This window comes from Panthera leo, chromosome B1 (assembly GCF_018350215.1).
Source record: "Panthera leo isolate Ple1 chromosome B1, P.leo_Ple1_pat1.1, whole genome shotgun sequence".
NCBI classification, from domain to species: domain Eukaryota; kingdom Metazoa; phylum Chordata; class Mammalia; order Carnivora; family Felidae; genus Panthera; species Panthera leo.
The window spans coordinates 1,550,192-1,570,907 of record NC_056682.1 but is presented as its reverse complement, the minus strand read 5'-3'; the positions used below and the strand labels follow the sequence as shown (position 1 = coordinate 1,570,907).

Below are 20,716 nucleotides of genomic sequence, written 5' to 3'. Positions count from 1 at the left end.
TTTGCCAGAAGGTAGGTCTTTTAGGAGTACCCTTCCAGAGACAACCAAATCTGAGGGTGCAAGAAGGAGCAGGAGGGAGCAGGTTCCTGTGTCCTCACAGTTAGGATCTAAGATCCAAGCTCATGCCGCAAATCTTCAGAGAGGCATTCGACTCTTCTATGAATCATAGAACCTTTTGAGATCACTTAATATTTATCACGAGCAAGGACTGAATGCTGTGCAGCCAGTGTTGGTGGCGAAGTTCTGAACACGATCATTATCCTTCCGTCTGCCCACGAGTCTGGAGTACCTAGCTCTGCTTCACCTTCTGTCTCCTTGCACTGCACGAAGCACCTCTCCGGTATGTTGCACAAGTTAGACACGAGGTAAATACTTGTGGCTTTGATTCAGCTGCTGGTGTGACTGATCGGACGGAAGCCAGCGAACGGCTTCCTGGAACCGGTACGCTGGCCAAGAAAGCGCCAGGTCTCCAGTATAGACGGAGACAGTTTCCAGACGACCTGAACACCGGAGATGGAACCCTCTGGGTCTTCTCCACGTGCGGTTGCTGCTGGGGCCGTCAGCGGCCCTGTAGGTGCCCACGCCAGCACGGGGCTTCCCCTTGATCCGCTGATGAGTCTTTTCCTGCTTAGGTGTCTTCCTTACACTCCTGAGAGCACATCCGATCGATCACTTCAAACCTCATCTCTTTCCTCCGCAGCATCCAAAACACCACAATGGAGCAGCAGAGGCATAAATATTCCCCAGGATCAATCCTGGGCCTTTCCAGCCCTTCTGTTCATCACTGATGTTTAAGAAGCGCAGCCTGGTCCTAGATCCTCATGGCTGTGTCAGGAGGAAATACGGCAATGTGATGAAATATTGTAAAGGGGGATGCTTTACGCACGGGGGCATGTTTCCTGTCTTCCGTTTGACGACTTCCTCACCATGTGTATCCACAGAGGCACAAATCTCACGATCCAAGTCCTTACGCCTAAACCCAGTTCACCGTGTGTGTGTGTGTCTGTGTGTGTGCAGCACTCTACATTTTCAGCGTCTGAACAACAGTTCACAGAGTAAGCTCAAAAATAATCCACCTCATTCAACCTTTCCTCCAAACTGGGGACCATTAAAAAGAGCAAACATACCCTGTGTGGCCTGATCCCACTACTAGAAATAGGTGATAGGCAGCTAACACTCGCAGAGTTTTCAATGGCTCTGGAATCTTCCTGAAGGCAAAAGGAAGTTAGTGATGGAATTTTTTCTTCACTTAGAAAAATTTTTTGACATATGTGTGTTTCCCTTTTGGCCATCTGGGACTTTAGAGAAAGGTGGTTCCCTCAAATTCGGTTCACATGCCTGAGTAATTCTTATTGTGCAGGGTCACAGGCAGTGTTCTGTAGTTAGGGGGCCATGGAGGGCCCGTTCTCAGAGGCGTCAGATGTCGTCTGAGGAAGGAGTCACCAGCACGGCTGCCCATCCTGGAGAGGCCTCTGCTTAGGCCTGCTCTGCACAGTAATCTTTAGGGTATAACTTGCTTGTCTCTCTCCTACAGTCCTTCCCACCACAAACCAGCTCCAGGGTTCCACTTCTTGGGGGTTTTGCTGGGGGAAGCCAGCTCCAGGGTAACCTTGGCCTGATTTCTGTGACAGCCTCGATTCAACAGGGAGAGTGCCTGGGGGTCTGGGTGGCGAGGCACGAGAGCAGAGGCTCGGAGGAAGGCAGTGGGAGCCGGGGAGAGGCCCCCGTGGGCCTCTGGGCAGCCGCAGTCCTGACGAGGCCCCGTGAAATCCACGAGACTCGAGGGGCCCCCTCTGCAGGGACACAGGGATCTTGGTCAGCTGGCACCGGGATCCCAAGGGCCTTGCTGCCTTGTGGGAGCCGTGCCATTGTTTCGGCCCCGGGCTCACCCCAAAATGACGGAGGCTGTGTTTCTTGGTGTGTCAGGCACGAGGGTGAGGCGCTCAGAACTGGGTTGGATTTATTTAAGAAAATAAATGACCGTATTTCTCCTTGCACGTCTGTGTGGTAGATGGTCGAATCATATGTCACACAGACCATCTAGAGGATGTGTGGGTGCCTGTCAACTGGGGCTGCCCACAGAAGCAGATCTAAAAGAAAAAGACCCATCTAGATGTTGGAGATAATAGCCAAGTACATGGGGGGAGGGCTTAAATATTGAATTTAAAATATTAAGTCAGTGCAAACTGTTCATGTAAATGGATTTAAATATTTTATAAGCTGTAGATTCTTAAGTCCATTATTTATGCATTCAGCAAATATCCATGGAGTCCTGTGCCGTGTGGGGTAGATGAAGAGATTGGGGGGCCCTAAATTCACCTGGACAGTCTCCCCAACGGCCTCCAGCACAGGCGTGGCCTTCGGTCAGTCCTGGGAAGTACATTAACTAAAGATAAATGATGGCCTGTAAACTGAGTTTGTGACTGCTTCGGGCAGGATGTCCCAGCTCGTCAGTACCAGTGCTGTTGGAAATAATAATGGGATTTGTGGTTGCCAGCTGGTGTCATTGGAGCTGCTGGGTTGAGCCAGAGACGCCTCTGTGACCAGCTCACCGTGACAGACCCCCGCCACGAGCAAAGCGTGGGCTTCCCATGCCACGGTGCTTTGCTGCCACACTGGGGGTGATATGACACCTGGGACGAGGCATGTCCTGTGGGACCAGCAGTGTCGGGGGGAAGAAACCCACCCCTGGGACTCCTTAGGGTCCATGTTGTTACCCTGGTGTTGGGTGTGACACAGCCGAGGGAAAAGCTATCCCGCGAGGGTAATCTGTGTGAGTCCGACAAATCCCTCCAGCCATGGAACGTGCAGGGTGATTCTCGTGTGATGCATGCAAGCCCTTCTACGTGTGGACCCTGTTCTGGATGTTTTCAACAGCACGTCTGCCCACTCCTAACAGGTGCCTGCTCTCATAGCCCCTACGTTTCAGTAGCGGAAGACAACACACAAACAAAAAGCTCTGATAGCAATTGTCTACAAGAAAGCCAACGACTACACATATGGAAAACTGAGCATATCTGGCCTCGCTGCTGTGGGGAGAGACACCCCACCGTGACGCCTGGCGGTCAGAGCGCGTCACACCCACTGTGACGCGTGGTGGCCAGAGCAGGGCGCCTGACCTTCCCGTGAGCTCTGACCCCTCAGCGGCGCAGTGCCCACTGACTCCTTCTCAAGATAATGTTTTAACCCCAGAACATAAAATGCAGAGGATTAAAAAGCCTACGCGGAAATACAGTCGTCAGAGTTACCGAACCTTTGCGGTAACGTGCGCATCGGTGCAGTAACGAGAGTGGCGTCAGGACTAACAACTGCTGGGATTTCAAAGCCTGATGAACGCAAAGGATGTGTTGAGACGGCACCGAGAACTGAGGGTTGTCGCCGTCTGAGTCCCGTGCTGACCAAGTCACGGGGAGGTGGGTGTGTTGGTGCGTAACCGAGGGGACTCCTCCAGTCAGAGGTTACTAAAGACAGAGACCCGCTATTTAACCCACCTACGTTCACGCAGCCTCGAGTCTTGAATGTATTAGGGACGCTTCGGGCCCTGGCCTCCACGTGGGACATCAGCTCCAGAGCAAGTGGCCGCTGACAGAGCGACAGGGTGCGGCCGCCTTCCTCCTCCCAGTGTGGACGCATCCGGGAGAGCGCGACGGATGCTGCGTCCCTGGGACCACACGCCTTTAACCCCGCAGACCTCTGCAGCCCCGGCCGCCCGCACCGGGCGAGCCCCACAAGCCGAGGCTGTGTGCCTTCTGAGCGTCGGGTCACTTCTGAAGCTTGACCTCTCTCTCCCTTCCCTGTGGGCTCATCCAGCACTCACCCCTGCTTCTCCTTTTTAAACTGGAGCTTCATGTGCCTTCTGGCTCCCTTGCCTCTAACAGGCCTGGCTGACTAGCCCCCTCGCGTGGCACACAGTCCTGGTGGCCGGGACCCGATCTCAGGCCCCGGTGTGCGCAGCCAGGCGGGATTTCCTTGGCTGCCTGGTGCCCACGGCCGCGGGGAGAGTGTGGGCTCTGGAAGGTAGCAAACATCCGCGCCCCGTCCGAGCCTCGGCCAGACTTTCCCACGGGGAGCCCGTCGTCCTGGAGGCCAGCTCCCTGCAGCCGTGTAACACCTGTCACCTAGATATTTCTGAAATTAATGGGGTTTTTAACACTTTTGGATACCTGTTTATGTCACAAATGTAGCTTTTGGACATCCGTGACACCTTTCACTTTATTTTTTACTTCATTTTTTACAGTCTATTTATTTATTTTGAGAGATAGTGAGAGGGAGAGAGACAATCCCTGTGCTGTCAGCACAGAGCCCCACTCGGGGCTCGATCCCATGAACCAAGATCACGACCTGAGCCAATATCAAGGGTCGGACACTTAACTGACATAGCTACCCGGGCTCCCTGACATCTTTCATTTTAACGAACCCTCCCCTGTCCCCAGCCATGAGGACAACAGTTTCTGATTTAGCTTTTTAACTAGTAGTTAGTTAAACTACTAGTAGTCTGAGCTAGTAGTCTGACCGTTTTAACTAGGGAGCCACAGAAGTACGCTGGGAGCCCACCGTATGGGCTGGGGCTGTGTGAGAAAAAGAACCACAAAGGGAGGTCCGTGTACGTTCACCCAGAGATTTGGCGTAAGGAGCCGGCTCACGCAGTATGGGGGCTGACCAGACCCAGGGTGTGCAGGGAGAGTCAGCACGCTGGCGCCCCGGGAGAGTGGATGCTGCACTGGCCCAAAGCTGGGGGGCCAGAGACCCGGCAACAGTTCACGTATCAGTCCAAGTTTCCAGGGAGCAAAAAAAGCTGATTCCCCAATTTGAAGACAGGCAGGCAGGAGGAATTCTCTCCTACTCATGGGCCGGTCAGCTTTTCGTTCTAGACAGGCCTTCAACGGATTGGATGTGGCCCACCCGGAGGGCCCTCTGCTTTCTCCGTCTACCGATTCAAATGTTCACTCAGCAGAAAACAAAAAACAAAAAACAAAAAACAAACCCTCACAGAAGCACCTAGAATAGTGTTTGACTAAATGTCTGGCTCAGTCAAGGTGACACAGAAGGTTAACCGTCAGGTTAATTTTCCAACATTCCTCAGAACAACTACGCTTTCGTCCTCAACCACCAGCACAGAGCAAAACTCCACCGGATGTGCACGACACAGCGGGAGGGCCGGAGTGGCCAGGACGGGCTGGAAGCAAGAAGCCTGATTCTCTTCGTACACGGCTGATGCTTCAAAGGGTAATTTTTCGAACTACGTTTTATTTTCAACCTAATAGTTAATACAAAATGCATGTCAGGTTCGTTATAATTAGGGGTAAGAAACTTCCATTTAAATTCATTTTTACAAATGGGGCGCCTGGGTGGCTCAGTCGGTTAAGCGTCCGACTTCGGCTCAGGTCATGATCTCACAGCCTGTGAGTTCGAGCCCCGCGTCAGGCTCTGTGCTGACAGCTCAGAGCCTGGAGCCTGCTTCGGATTCTGTGTCTCCCTCTCTCTCTCTCTGCCCCTCCCCCGTTCTCTATCTCAAAAATAATTAAAAAAAATAAAGTGAGCAGTTCTAACTAACGCTGACATCAGTACTGTGATTCAGTCCATCCTTTCCTTTGCTTGGGTATTTTTTTTTTTCAAATTTTAATTTAAATTGCAGTTAGTTAACATATAGTTAACTAACCAAAGGATGATTTTTTTAAAAAAGGCTCATTCTCCAGAATCTAGGAATTCCTAATCAGAAACCATACCATTTTTGAGTAAGTCCAAAATTGTCACATTAAGTTGTTTTAAGTGTCTCTTGGAACCCATAAGCAAAGAAAGGAATTTGAAGTTACAAAAGTAACAAATGAATCATAATTTTTAAAGTGCGTTTTAAAGATAGCATATGTGAAATTATTAGGTCTGGATAATCATAAACTCAAAGGTATACATAGGACTTTCTGATCAGATTCTTCTCATTTCTAACATTAATTTATATCCTACATCATCGTACAGAAAGAAAACTAAATACTGACTTTTGGAGATGTGATTTAAAAGCATTGCATTGCTACAGTATTGTCTTTCCTGAGAGAGGAAAAGTATTTTCTTTTCAACGTTCTCAGGATGTTTTATGAATTTTATGTATTTTTATAACTTGTCTCAATATAATGCTTTTTAAACTAACATGTTATAAGGAATAAAAGCTATAATATCAATGTTTTTCAAATATATTTATGAGATGTTGTAAGTATATGAAATAGTGAATATAACCATAGCCTCAAGTTTTGGGCATCTAATATCTCTACATCTTTAAAAGGAAGTTCATTTTAAAAATAAATGAACGCTGGGATTTCTTGGTTTTAATAAATACTTTTTTGTTGGAACTTGTCTGATCAGGGAGTGGGGAGGAAGGAGTTTATGTGGCACCTAAACTGATTAGGAGAATGAATCACGGAAGGCCTCCTGGAAGCAAGGATTTCACAGTTGCATCTTAAGGCAGAGCTAGGAATTACATAGAGAAAGCCAGGGGAGCGAGTTCTGGGCTGGGCAGAGCGTGTGCAAAGCTCGGCAGTGAGAGGGTCTCAGGTGAGTGGGTACCAGCCGAGGTGACGGGGAGCTGTGGGGAGAGCCTGGGTCAGGTCACCCAGGGTCAGACGGCCCCACAGGGGATGGCCCTTCACTCGCTGCTAACAGGAAGCCGAGAGAGAGGGTGCCAGGTGGGTATGTTTGCGTCGGGCTATGATTTATATTGTATTTAACTCTGTTCTATTAATTTGGGGGGGGCCATATTTTTAGAAAGAAGATCGTAGGAGTGTGGAGTGTGGGGTGGGCACGGATGGGAAGTCCAAGAGGGGGGCCAGTTAGAAGGCCATGCAGAGGCCCAGGGAGCACGCCACGGGCGTGCAGCACAGAGGGGTCACGCGATGGAGCATGTGGCTATTCGTAGGGCACGCGAGGCAGCTTCCGTGGCCCCCACCGCGTGGTTGAATGACTCCCTGGCCCAGCTATCGGCTTACGCACGCAGGCACTTGCCTCCTTGTTCACCCCCGGGTACTCATTTTACGGGGTGTGAAGGGACCAGTTTGGCTGGCTTCCTTCCAAGAAGTTAAACAACTTTTAGAGTAACTAAGGTCGTCGTTGCTGTCGTGATGGCGGCACAGAATTTCCCGCGTGGATCTCTGACTGAACTGCCACGCACCTGTACCCTCCAACCTCCCCCCTCCCCGTTTTAGGCAAGGGATGAACTGAATTGCAGACAGTCGTAAAGAAGAATCCTGGACCGTGAGTCTGGGGTCTGTGGGTCTAGTGTCAGTCCCACCATGACTCAACCCCTTGACAAGTTTGGACGGCACGACGGGGTCGCTCACACTGCTCTCCTTTGTGGGTGAGCGGATGGGTGCATGTGTCTAAGAGGCGAGAAACACTCGAATCGCGGTGCTTTTGGAGGGAAGGGCACATTGCGTTCTTGGGGCTTGCCCGCCACCAGCCAGGTAAACTGAGGGCCCCCTCCTCTGTGTCCGGGTATCTGTCTGCACAGTTTCGCTCACTGGTCCTGAGGGCGGAGGCTGTCTTTCGCTCATTGACCCGGAGGTTATATAGTCCAAGGAATCACAGGCAGTTAGAATCGCACAGACTATGTCCCAACATTTCCGTATCCAGGCGGCGTATCCTGACTTCTTCTGACGCGCAAGTCCACAGGCCAGGGGGAGCCACCACGTAAGAGCTCTGCAGACACATCTGCTAACCTCCACGGATCTCAGCACCATGGCCAGACCCACAAAGGATGCGAACGTCCCAGTCTTCATCCCTTGTCCCCGAACCTCAGACGCCACACGTGGCAATGAGGTCAGAGACGTGGCTGTGGCAGGACGTCCGCTTCCAGGAGAGCATGGAGGAGAGCCCTCCACGTCACCTTGCCACAGGTCAGGGGATTCGCGACACCCCGGGCCGGGAGCCTCGACTGGATTTGGTTTCCGGTCAGCAGGAGGAGCTTGGATTTAGTACACGCCGCCCAGCAGAGCAGTGGGCACCCCATGCTTCTGTGTGACTGAGAGGAAGATCTCCTGGCGTGGTTCCAGAGAAGACCCCCTCCATCCATCCGTCCATCCGTTCACGCATGCGCCCAGCCAATATTTACTATAACGATGTGGTAGTCCCGTTAGGGTGGTCTGGATGCCCACACCCCCAGATGTCCACATCTAATCTCTGGGACTATAACTACGTCACCTTACACGCCACCCTTGGGTCGTGTGGGGCCCGATGGCATCACAGGCCCTTACATGAGGGAGGCAAGGGTGCCAGAGTCCGAGAAGGAGACGCGGTGGGTGACGGAAATGGGCCGTGTGGCTGGGGGCGTATTAGGAAGGCGGTCAGACCCTAGAAGCCAGGACATCTTGGAAGCAGATTCTTACGTGCCCCCGAGGGACAGGTTATTATTGAAATATAAACAACAGGATAAAAATAAATTTATGGCTGTTTCCTCTGTTCATGCTTTGTATGGATTTTCCCTTTGTTTTAATGACTTCTAGAATCAGCTGTGACACTTGTTGAAAGAACTTTTGACCCAGAGAAAAATCATTATAATCTAATGTCATAGCATTTTCCTCCATAATATCAATGACACGCTCTCCCTAGAAAAGTTGGGTGAAATGCATATTTAGACAAGTAAATCTTTCTGATAAATCATTTCACCGACGAGAAAGAAACCATGTGTGAAATGAAAGTTAGATGTTTTGAAAACCACTCCGTTTAAGGACAGGACACTAATCGATAGGTGTATTCCTTATAATGAAAGACAGTGCAGGAGAAACGTGGTCCACGCCTATCGGGGTCCCTGGACAGCACAGGAAGGGACTCTGTTTCGGCTGAATCTCCACGTGCCTTTAAGGGCCGAGGGAGAAAACAGGTGACATCCAGTCACTCCAAGCCAGCCACCCATTCCTGGTGGCGCCCACCTGTCAGTGTTTAAAATAGAATGTCTGACACATATTTTCACATTCTTAACAAACCTTTCATGCACATATTTGGTACTTAATGGCTACTAGATGCATATTAAAATCACACGTTCATCCTTGTTCAAGGGGACGTAGCCTCATGACAGCAGCTTCCACTTTTCAAGCCGCAAAAAGAAACATATTTAAATACATATTTAAATACATCTGAGACTTCCAAATAATCACTGTGAATGATTTTGAAAATAGCTTGTTTTGGAATTATTTTCAAGAGAGTTTTAGAACCATAAAAGAAAATCAATTTGCCAAAATAATCTGTCTCTCTCCACACACACACACACACACACACACAGACACACACCTACCCATGTAACTATGAAATGTCAATGTTGCTCTACGATCTTCTAACTATTTTAATATAAAACGACAGATCACATTTTGCCTCGAAGATTCAAACACGAAGCTCTGAATCAGATCAGAAGCTTAGCAGGCGTTTACATCCTGTGTCGTTGGATGGTTTTCCCCCAAACTTTTGTATTTCTATGATGTTGCAGGTAGGGATTTTTCATTCATCTTATTAACCAGACAACTGCTGCACACCCTCCCAATTCTATCTGGGAAGTGAGATTATCAATATACGCAGTGTCGGGCACCTGGGTGGCTCAGTTGGTTGAGTGACCGACTTCGGCTCAGGTCATGATCTCATGGTCTGTGAGTTCGAGCCCCGCATGGGGCTCTGTGCTGACAGCTTGGAGCCTGGAGCCGGCTTCGGATTCTGTGTCTTCCTCTCTCTCTGCCCCTCCCCCACTCATGCTCTGTCTCTCTCTGTCTCAGAAATAAATAAACATAAAAAAAAATTAAAAAAAAATGCAGTGCTTAGGGTAAAACCGGAAATGGTGGAATAGTGACCCCTTTTCCGTTTCTGCAGAATGAGATTCCCAGCAGGTCACCTGCTTCTCAGACCCTTCCCCAAGTCTGCACCCTGTCCCCTCTGGCCTGGAGGAGATCTTGGCTCAATAACTAGGCCAAGGTCTGGTAGAAACTCCGGAGGGAAGTATGTTTTGGGACTTATTTGGTGCGTACATTTTGGGAACACAACAACATGTTCGGGAAAATGACACAAATCAGAATTTTAGTGTGAGTTCTGCACTGGTTCTTGCGTGATCTCTATGAAAACTGCCTTATTTTTATTCTCGCATAACGACAAACACGATAAAGTCATTTTCTGCCAGGTAATTATCGTTTCAAAGCATTTCTGAAGACCGTGAAAGGGCCTGTCACTTGCTTATACGAGACATTCAACAAATATTGGCGAGTAGATCAGTAAAGGTCTCCAAAAGTGTACTTTTTAAAAGGCAGTGCTTGTGAAGTTCATTACCTCCCTAAATTCCTCATGTGGCCATTTCCCACAAAGGCCACGGTGTGGGGGGTGGTCCATGACCTCGCTGCAGGGTGTCACAGACTTCCTAAGATACAGGGCACCTAGGAGGAGGCCTGGAGGCTCAGTCCCACCACCCACAGGCCCCATCACAGTGGCACATCTGTGACAGATGTCACACGGGGCATGCCCACGGCACTGCCCTATCCTCTCCACAGAGTTGTGCTTTGGGGACGCGGCACCCCACGGTGCTGTGCGCCTCTTCCGAACACCCCAAGGCTTCACGGTCAAGAAGTGTCACCAACCCTCCACTTGGGTGCCCCCCGCCACACAAGAAGATCACTGAGGACCCACACACACATGCCCTTTGATAAATTATTCACAGCTACTTCTGAAATCTGAGATTCGGCAAGTCGACAAGCCTGAGGTGCTCGAGGGCCGGCATCCTGAAACAAGGCTGGCGTCCAGGGTGTCCTTTCCCGTCTGCTGCTAGCCAACCACGTGCCGTCCTCTCCTGAGTGGCAGGACGGTGGGGATGCCCCTCCCTGAGCTGCCGCAGCCCTCCCTCCTCCTCACCCTGCTCCTCGTCACCACCAGGCCCCCACAGCTCTCTTCTCAGACTGTCCCCTCCCTGCTCCGACAGTGTTCAGATGACCTCGCTCCCCAACTCTGCCCGTTTCTGACTTTCTCCGCTTGGCCTTTATGAGGGGCTCGGCGAACGTTTATTGCTTGCTGTGTTTTATGGTTTCTCCAGGCCATGTATATTCATTATGTTACAGAAACAGTAACAGCGCAGGGAAATACTGGGCACTGATATTTCGTGTAGGTGGTAAATTTTCAAAGGGGTGGATATGGTTTTCCATAAGAATGGAAGCAAACTGTGACACTGAAGGGGATGATTAGTGAATTTACATGAAGGAAGTATCTGCTCCAAGCAGTGAATCATGTTTATGGATCTGCCCACCAGGCGGCACTCGGGCACTCAGACCGGAGGAGAAGGTGAGGGAGCCCCGGAGTCACTGCACGTCTGCTCGAGTTTTACTGCAATCTATTAAACCTTGGTATTTAAAGCACAGTCGCTTTCTAAATGTCAGCCCTTAAACTTTTTTTCCTGCAGAAAACTTTACAGAAGTTATACCTGGTTATTTGCAAGAACTTTCATACCTAAGAGATTGCATTCTGAGAAAAAGAAAGGTTATCGACAAAAGAAGTGTTTCAAAAGACCGTTGCAAATAGGAAAATGGGACAAATGCAATTTGGGAAAGTTACCAAACGTTCGGAGAGTGTATCGCGTGTGTGGCGAAGGTGTGCCTGCTCCTCCCGGATGGAGACCGCACCCCTGCATGGTTCTCACCAGGAAGGCAGAAAGGGCGGCTTTACCTGCTGTGGACCTGACAGTTGGGGTGGTGTTGGAGGGCGTCATCACGGGAATACATTCGTCGTCCTGGGAGTAACCAGCTTGGATGGCTCGGAGGTAACTGTGGCTGCGCGTCCGGAAGCATCCGGGAAGGTCCAGGGCGTCCATGGCCTGGGATTCGACTTCACTGAAGACAGATTCACACACCGACTCGAACTGCCCGTTCATCTCTGCCTCGCTCATCTGGAACAAAAATGCACAGGTGATGGCGAGATGTGGCCAGGTCACGGGAGAAAAAGAAAGAACAAAACTCACCCTGACCTTGAGGTACTGTCTCTTCAGCAGAGTTAATTGGAAATTGGCCTTGGGGCTCCATTAAGCTGAGGGAAGGGCTTTTACTGGGTTATTTCTCACAAACACTAAGAAAAATGTCACTTCTGAGATGTTACTGAAATTCTGAGGGCCCCTGAGGGTGGCTGAAAGGGTGGCCTGCTGGAACCGTCCAGGACAGAAGACAGGACGCGGGTGGAGCTCGGCACCTGGGCGGTCAGTGAGCACACGCCGCTGGTCCCCCCTCCGTCCCAACCCCGGCGCCTCTGTCACCATTCCAGGCTGTCCATGGCCCAGCAACTCTAGGAGCTGAGCCTGCCTCTATGCATCATCATGGAAACCAAGCACACATCTGGCAGGAAGCTCATCTCCTTCTCCCCAGGGGAGCAGCAGGACCGCGGGTCCAGGAGAGAAAGACACGGCCAGCGGGCTGTCCATCGCTTCGTCACCAGCCTGTGCCATGTGCGTCCTGCCCGTGCTGCTGCTCGGCCTGGGATGTTAGGAGACTCACTTCCTTTGACAATTTAGCAGGTGAAGTAATAATTTTCACGCCTGCAATTTAATTTCCAGGTATAGAGTCACCCTGGGAACCTAAAAGGTCCAAACGTGTTAAGAAAACATCGAGGCTTTGGACAGGCGCGGGATTGCAGGTGCCAGGCACACAGGGGCACGCCCATCGGGTTGGCTAGAGGGACTTTGCATGGGGTCAGTGAGCGCTAGCAGGGGACACACTTTTCCTGCCATTCCTGGGTAGTGATCCTTGCGCGTTTCCCAAGAGCCAAACCTATAGGCTTCATCTGGGTGCCCAGTGAAGGGAGGTGCGCAGGAGAGCCAGGATGAAGAGAACGGAGTGCAGAGCAGATGAGACGTTAGGAAAGAAAATCTTAATGGCTTAGCCACTCGTCGGTGAGGACGGGAGGCTCACGGGTCCGCGGGCAGGGCTCTCGGGGTGGGTCACGTGTTAGGCTGAAAGGGACGTTGATAAATGAGCCCTCCCCGGCTACTCCTGTGTTGGGTACACCCCTCGGGGGAATCACGCGTGGGTGAGCACGTGTGCATGGGTGGGATGCTTGCTGGTGAAGTCCCCGTGCACCGGCCGGGGCTGGGAGGGGAGGCTCAGTGCACAGGGAGGCGGCGAGGGCTGAGGGGGCACCCCGTGGCCTCTGCTGTCCCTCCAGATCGGTAGCCGGCCGTCCCTCCTGCCCTGGGCGTTGGGAGGGGCCCACGCCGCCCGGGACGTCTGCCCCGCTTCTCAGGTGGCTTCTCCACACCCAGCACCCCCTGCTGTCACCGTCCTGCCTCCGTCCTGCACCTGCTGTGTCCGCCTCTCACACACCAATGTCCCAATGTGCTATCCCACTGCCCGGAAGGCCACCCACGACTTCCAGAACACCCTGCGTGATGCTCACAGATAAAGACACCAGCTCAGTACCTGTGCTCTGCCTGTTTGCAGGGTGAAAGTGGGCGAGAGAAGCTGATCTCCCTTCCGACAGGAAGGAAAACCTGCTTTCTTCCAGAATCTCTAACTGCAGACCTGGACGTGGCCCTGCCTGGCACCACGTGGGGCTCCTGACATGCTGGGAAATGGCTCCCTTCACAGAGCGAGCCTAACCCTCTCTGGTTCTGGAGATGGAGGAGGAAAGTGTGTGTGTGTGTGTGTGTGTGTGTGTGTGTGTGTGTGTGTGCGCGCGCGTCAGGGGGGAGGAAGGCAGGCCGGCTGCCTGGCCCCCAGTGTGAGGAGGAGAATCTCTGGGTCGCATCGACAGAAAAGACCAGAAGAATGTTTCTGAAGTTGGAGAGGGGCAGACAAATCAGGGTCAGGACAAAGCACGACACTCCCATCGTGACAGCCTCACGTTCCCAGTGACGAAGCTTGTGGGACACACACCTGCTGGGTTGAAACATGACATTTTCTGACTACACGTTTCTTACACTCTGTTTTCCCTTATGGGGAATTATATCAAGAAGCCTCAGATCGTTTCATGCCATTTATGTCAAAGACCCGCATCAGACAGCCTGAAAAGGCCAAACTCTGAGTGATGGCGCCAGCGTCCCCAGCACCCTGGCCGCGGGGTTTCGCGGACCCCCTCCTGCAAACCCACTGCGGGCCAGGAGCTCTGTCCTTGAGGCAGGACACCATCACACCTGCTCGTGCATCTTAAAGGCTAAAATCTCAGCGAGGACCACTTGGCTAGTACTTCCAGCTACAGAAACACATCCGTGAAGTTCTAGAAATGAAGGTGACTCATTTCTCCCAAATAGAAGTAGTTGAGAAGGATCTCAAGACTTGGTCCAGAGAGGACCTGAAAAGCTCTGTCCTCCGAGAGCTGATGCGTTCACCGAGCCTGAGGGGGACTGGGAAAAGTGGGTGTCGTTTTACATTGGGGCTCAAAGCACGGCTTGGTCCCCGGGAATCCCAGGAGGGTGCCAAGCCAGTGGGGTAAAAGCTATGGAAGACAATCAGTGTGGCCTGAGGCTTCCTCTGTCTCCCTTTGTGAACCGTGAACTCAGAACACAACCGGGCCTGCTTCTGGAAAATGTGGGCACGGAACAGCCAAAGCGGGGCAAGCTGGGAAAGTGGGGGTGACAGGGTGACTGTCCAGTCTGTGGCAGAGCCGGGGGTGGGCTCTGCAGACGTCATGACAGATGGCGAGCAGACACGGCCCCGCACGTGGCCGCCGTGGAAAACAGGGTGGCGGTTCTTCCAGAGATTAAACGTAGAACCGCTGTGGTCCGGTGAGGCCACTTCGGGATATTTACCCACAGGAACTGAAAGCAGGGACTGGGGAGGACATATACTTGTAAACCCACACGCACATGGTGGACTGTTCTTGTGATGTGGACGGACCGTGAGGGCACTTGCCGGGGGAAAGAAGCCAGTCATACAAGGAAAGACGCCGGGTGAGTCCGCTGGCTGGAGGTCCAGGGGACTCACGTCCACAGAGACACGGAGGTGGTGGCACCGGGGACACCGGCCAGTGTTTGGTAGGGACAGAGTCTGCATTCTGCCAGACAGAAGAGGTCTGGAGATGGACGGTGAGGGGCACTGTCCGAGCATGTGGCACCGCTGACCTGCACACTGAAACACGGTTAAGATGGAAAGTTCTGTTACAGATATTTTACCACAGTTTTTAAGAATTTCCTTTAAGAAGGAAGCCATCATAGTGCCAGAGAAGGCTTTTCAAGAGGAAGAGAGAAAAGGGGCCATAAGACAGTGGCATGGCTGGAAGATGTGGGGAAGGCAAGCGTGCCTCCTCAGCCAGGATGCAGAGGTCCCAGCGATCCCACCACACCGGACCCCAGCACCACCTGCAAGTTCTAGGGCACGCCGGACCCCCAGCACCACCTGCCAGCTCAAGGACACGCCGGACCCCCAGCACCACCTGCAAGTTCTAGGACACGCCGGACCCCAGCACCACCTGCCAGCTCAAGGACACGCTGGACCCCCAGCACCACCTGCAAGTTCTAGGACACGCCGGACCCCAGCACCACCTGCCAGCTCAGGGACACGCCGGACCCCAGCACCACCTGCAAGTTCTAGGACAGGCCGGACCCCAGCACCACCTGCCAGCTCCAGGACCCTTCCACGGCCAGGATGCAGAGGTCCCAGCGTCCCTGCCACGCCGGACCCCAGCACCACCTGCCAGTTCTAGGGCACGCCGGACCCCCAGCACCACCTGTCTTTTCTAGGACACACCGGACCCCAGCACCACCTGCAAGTTCTAGGACACGCCGGACCCCCAGCACCACCTGCAAGTTCTAGGGCACGCCGGACCCCAGCACCACCTGCAAGTTCTAGGGCACGCTGGACCCCCAGCACCACCTGTCTTTTCTAGGACACGCCGGACCCCAGCACCACCTGTCTTTTCTAGGACACGCCAGACCTCCAGCACCACCTGCAAGTTCTAGGACACACCGGACCCCCAGCACCACCTGCAAGTTCTAGGACAGGCCGGACCCCCAACACCACTTGCCAGCTCAAGGACACGCTGGACCCCCAGCATCACCTGCAAGTTCCAGGACACGCCGGACCCCAGCATCACCTGCAAGTTCTAGGACAGGCTGGACCCCCAGCACCACCTACCAGCTCTCAGATACGCCGGACCCCCAGCACCACCTGCCAGCTCTCAGATACGCCAGACCCCCAGCACCACCTGCCAGCTCTCGGATACGCCGGACCCCAGCACCACCTGCAAGTTCTAGGACAGGCCCGGACCCCCAGCACCACCTGCCAGCTCTCAGATACGCCGGACCCCCAGCACCACCTGCAAGTTCTAGGACAGGCCGGACCCCAGCACCACCTGCCAGCTCCAGGACCCTTCCATGGCCAGGATGCAGAGGTCCCAGCGTCACTGCCACGCCAGACCCCAGCACCACCTGCAAGTTCTAGGGAACGCCGGACCCCTAGCACCACCTGTCTTTTCTAGGACACGCCGGACCCCAGCACCACCTGCAAGTTCTAGGGCACGCCGGACCCCCAGCACCACCTGAAAGTTCTAGGATATGCCGGACCCCCAGCACCACCTGTCTTTTCTAGGACACGCCGGACCCCAGCACCACCTGCAAGTTCTAGGACACGCCAGACCCCCAGCACCACCTGCCAGCTCAAGGACACGCTGGACCCCCAGCACCACCTGCAAGTTCTAGGACACACTGGACACCCAGCACCACCTGCAAGTTCTAGGACAGGCCGGACCCCCAACACCACTTGCCAGCTCAAGGACACGCTGGACCCCCAGCATCACCTGCAAGTTCCAGGACACGCCGGACCCCAGCATCACCTGCAAGTTCTAGGACACGCCAGACCTCCAGCACCACCTGCCAGTTCTAGGGCATGCCGGACCCCCAGCACCACCTGCAAGTTCTAGGACAGGCCGGACCCCAGCACCACCTGCCAGCTCTCAGATACGCCGGACCCCAGCACCACCTGCAAGTTCTAGGACAGGCCGGACCCCAGCACCACCTGCCAGCTCCAGGACCCTTCCACGGCCAGGATACAGAGGTCCCAGCGTCCCTGCCACGCCGGACCCCAGCACCACCTGCAAGTTCTAGGACAGGCCGGACCCCAGCACCACCTGCCAGCTCCAGGACCCTTCCACGGCCAGGATGCAGAGGTCCCAGCGTCCCTGCCATGCCAGACCCTAGCACCACCTGCAAGTTCTAGGACATGCCGGACCCCCAGCACCACCTGTCTTTTCTAGGACACGCCAGACCTCCAGCACCACCTGCCAGTTCTAGGGCACGCCGGACCCCCAGCACCACCTGTCTTTTCTAGGACACGCCGGACCCCAGCACCACCTGTCTTTTCTAGGACACGCCGGACCTCCAGCACCACCTGCAAGTTCTAGGACACGCCGGACCTCCAGCACCACCTGCAAGTTCTAGGACACGCCAGACCCCTAGCACCACCTGCTAGTTCCAAGAAACAGAATTACCCTGATGGCGGATGCACTGAAACAAAGCAAATGTGCAGCCTGAGCAGTGATGAGCTCAGGAGGCATCAGAGCCGCCCCGAAGGTGAGAACAGCCGGGGTGGGGGAAGAGTGTGGCAGGTCCCCGCTGGCTGGAGGCTGTGATTTCACTCCCGCTGAGGTGCCCTTCCTGCACCGCAGCTCAGCTGTGCCTCCCCACGTGTGCCTTCCGTCTGCAGTGAGGGGCCAGGGGGAGGTCTGGGGACCCACTTCACAGCCTGAGGATGAGTAGGGATGTGTCCTTGCAGCTTGCTTGGAGGGGGCTGGGACTCATAAGGAGCGCCCGACCCCAGGAGTGCCAGCATGTGTGGGCAGCGGGCATCTGCGTGGCTTTGTGACCCCTCCAGGTGGGACACAGGCCTTCCACATGGGGTGTGGGAAGATGACAAGGTGACGCAGGAAAGGAGGCTGCTCGGTGTGGTGGGGATGGAGGGGATGGGAGGGTGGCACAGAGCACGGGATTGGGGTGCCGTGGGACATGGGTGGCCGTGGGACATGCCAGGTGTAGACACGAAACCCTGGTCTGCCCTGGCTGTCAGACAGGTGACTGCTGCGAGACCCAGGGCCTCCCTCGCTGCTGTGTGTCCCCAAGTCTCTGTGCAGCCGGGAAGCAGCTCGGTTCATGTGGCTGGGCACTGCGTGTGCCAGGAAACCACAAGGTCGTGCCCTGCTGGGTGGCCCTGGGTGACAGTCACTGGCAGAGCCCATCACACTGATGGGGACCACACCGCCAGCATACTATCGTTTACCAGATGGTGGAGGACTAGGTGGTCTTCAAGCCTATCGCTCCCCGTGCGTTTCTGGGAAATGGAGAACGTGGTCATTCTTCCGGGTAAGGTCTAGACCCAGCCGGACAGACATTACATGCGGTGGGGGTACAACCAACAAGCCCACTGTGTTCTCTGAAACCACAGGGACGTCGTGCTGAGAATAAGAACAGCACTGGGGTCCCCTGTCCGATGGGCTGACAAACTGGTGAACCCCAGGGAGATAAGGAAAGGCCAGGGAAGGGTCAGCGCCGATGGGACGGCCCAGGCACACAGCGCGTCTGCACCCAGGTGGCCTGTGTCATGCCGACACCTCCCGAAATGCAACCTGTCAATGTGCGTTTCTAGCGTTTTCGGTGAGATCCCTCCAGGTGAGAACTCTCGTGGTTAAAAACAAATTCCATCCCTCAAGCTGGTCACTGGGCAGGGGTAACCGCACGTGCACTATTACCGTCCCGGACGCTCACCGCCGGCAACCCCAGGGCATCATCCCAGACCCTCCAAACGCCTACGCGGACTCTTCCCCGGTTCGTGAGCTCAGAGAAGCCGGACCTGAGCTCAGAGACTCAAGCTCAACTCACAGCATGGCTCAGAGATAAGCAAGTCTCACAGGGGCTCAGTTAGACTTTTAATTTCATGTTTGTTGCTCGAGAGACGTTGGGTATTAAAGATGATGGGTGAACTTCCGCAGCTCAGCAACCAAGCCAAGTGTCTCAGGGACACGAGGGGTTCACCAGAGGCAGCACCCCAAAGGCATCGTCCTCGGTTACTGGGAACGGCCTCTTCCTCCCTGACTTGGAGTGCACTGGCCAGGGTCGGACACACAATGACTACAGATCGGTTCCCACGAGTGAAACGGGCCCACCCACCACCAGGGTGCCGGGAGTATCTTAAGGAACTATATGCTTTTTTCAGAATTAAAACTGGAGCGCAAGTTAAAGTCCTATCCTAGAACTCAGCGATCGGAATCAAAGTCATCAGAGTCTGTAAAACAACCAACTGGTCTTCTATTGCTATTATTTACAACGACGAATCTTTTCAGATACAGAAAGGTGTGAGAGTGTGTTTTTTTTTTTACCGACATATTTTTGGAAATCCCAGCTTGGGTTCACCAAAAACACACATACTTGAGGGTAGTACATGGCTTATGTGTCTGGAAAATAATGATGAGGAGCCCCAGGGAAACTGGCCAGTTTCACAGGAATGTCTGAAGAGGTATGGTGTGCGTTCAACTGGAATCTGTTTGTTGAGAGCAAGTGAAAACAGAGAGAAAGCGGAATCAGACCCATAAACATGGAGAACAAACATGGTTGCTGGGGATGGGGGATGAGGAGGGGATGGGGGATGAGGAGGGGGCTGGGCAAAATGGCTGAAGGGGTGGCAGATGCAGGCTTCTGATGGAGCAAATGAGTCACAGAAATAACAGGCATGGTGGGGCGGAGGTCATTACATTGTACCAGCAACGTAACAGGACAGATGGTGAGCTCCGCACAGTGTGTAAGAGTCAAATCACTATGTGTAGCCTGAATCTAAGGTAACGTCCTGTTGGCTGCACTCCAGAAAGAAAGAAAGGAAGGAAGGAAGGAAGGAAGGAAGGAAGGAAGGAAAGAAGAGAAAGGAAGGAAGGAAGGGAGGGAGGGAGGAAGGAAGGAAGGAAGGAAGGAAGGAAGGAAAAGGAAGGAAGGAAGGAAGGAAGGAAGGAAGGAAGGAAAGGAGGAAGGAAGGAAAGGAGGAAGGAGGGAAGGAAGGAAGGAAGGAAGGAAGGAAGGAAGGAAGGAAAAGAAAGAAAGGAAGGAAGGAAGGAAGGAAGGAAGGAAAGCAGGAAGGAAGGAAGGAGGAAGGAAGGAAGGGAGGAAGGAAAAGAAAGGAAGGAAGGAAGGAAGGAAGGAAAGGAAGGAAGAAAGGGAGAGAAGGGAAGGAAGGAAGGAAGGAAGGAAAGAAGAGAAAGGAAGGAAGGAATGAAGGAAGGAAGGAAGGAAAAGGAAGGAAGGAAGGAAGGAAGGAAGGAAGGAAGGAAAAGAAAGGAAGGAAGGAAGGAAAGAAGGAAGGAAGGAAGGAAGGAGGAAGGAAGGAAGGAGGAAGGAAGGAAAAGAAAGGAAGGAAGGAAGGAAAGAAGGAAGGAAGGAAGGAAGGAGGAAGGAAGGAAGGAGGAAGGAAAGAAGGGAGGAAGGAAGGAAGGAAAGAAGGAAGGAAGGAAGGAAGGAAGGAAGGAAGGAAGGAAGGAAAGGAGGAAGGAAGGAAGGAAGGAAAAGAAAGGAAGGAAGGAAGGAAGGAAGGAAGGAAGGAAGGGGAAGGAAGGAAGGAAGGAAGGAAGGAAGGAAGGAAGGGGAAGGAAGGAAGGAAGGAAGGAAGGAAGGAAGGAAGGAAAAGAAAGGAAGGAAGGAAGGAAGGAAGGAAGGAAGGAAAAGAAAGGAAGGAAGGAAGGAAGGAAGGAAGGAAGGAGGAAGGAAGGAAGGAGGAAGGAAGGAAGGGAGGGAGGAAGGAAAGGAGGAAGGAAGGAAAGG

General features: G+C 53.3%; 1 protein-coding gene across 7 annotated transcripts in view; it reads right to left on the bottom strand.

The window, feature by feature from the left end:
• DLGAP2 (DLG associated protein 2) overlaps positions 1 to 20,716 on the bottom strand; it is a 399,292-nt gene that overhangs the window by 46,279 nt on the left and 332,297 nt on the right. For all 7 annotated transcript variants that reach the window (XM_042934155.1, XM_042934156.1, XM_042934153.1 and 4 more), the window contains one exon: positions 11,668 to 11,887. In XM_042934155.1, coding sequence (XP_042790089.1) covers positions 11,668 to 11,887 — 220 coding nt within the window. The remainder of the gene's footprint in view (positions 1 to 11,667; positions 11,888 to 20,716) is intronic.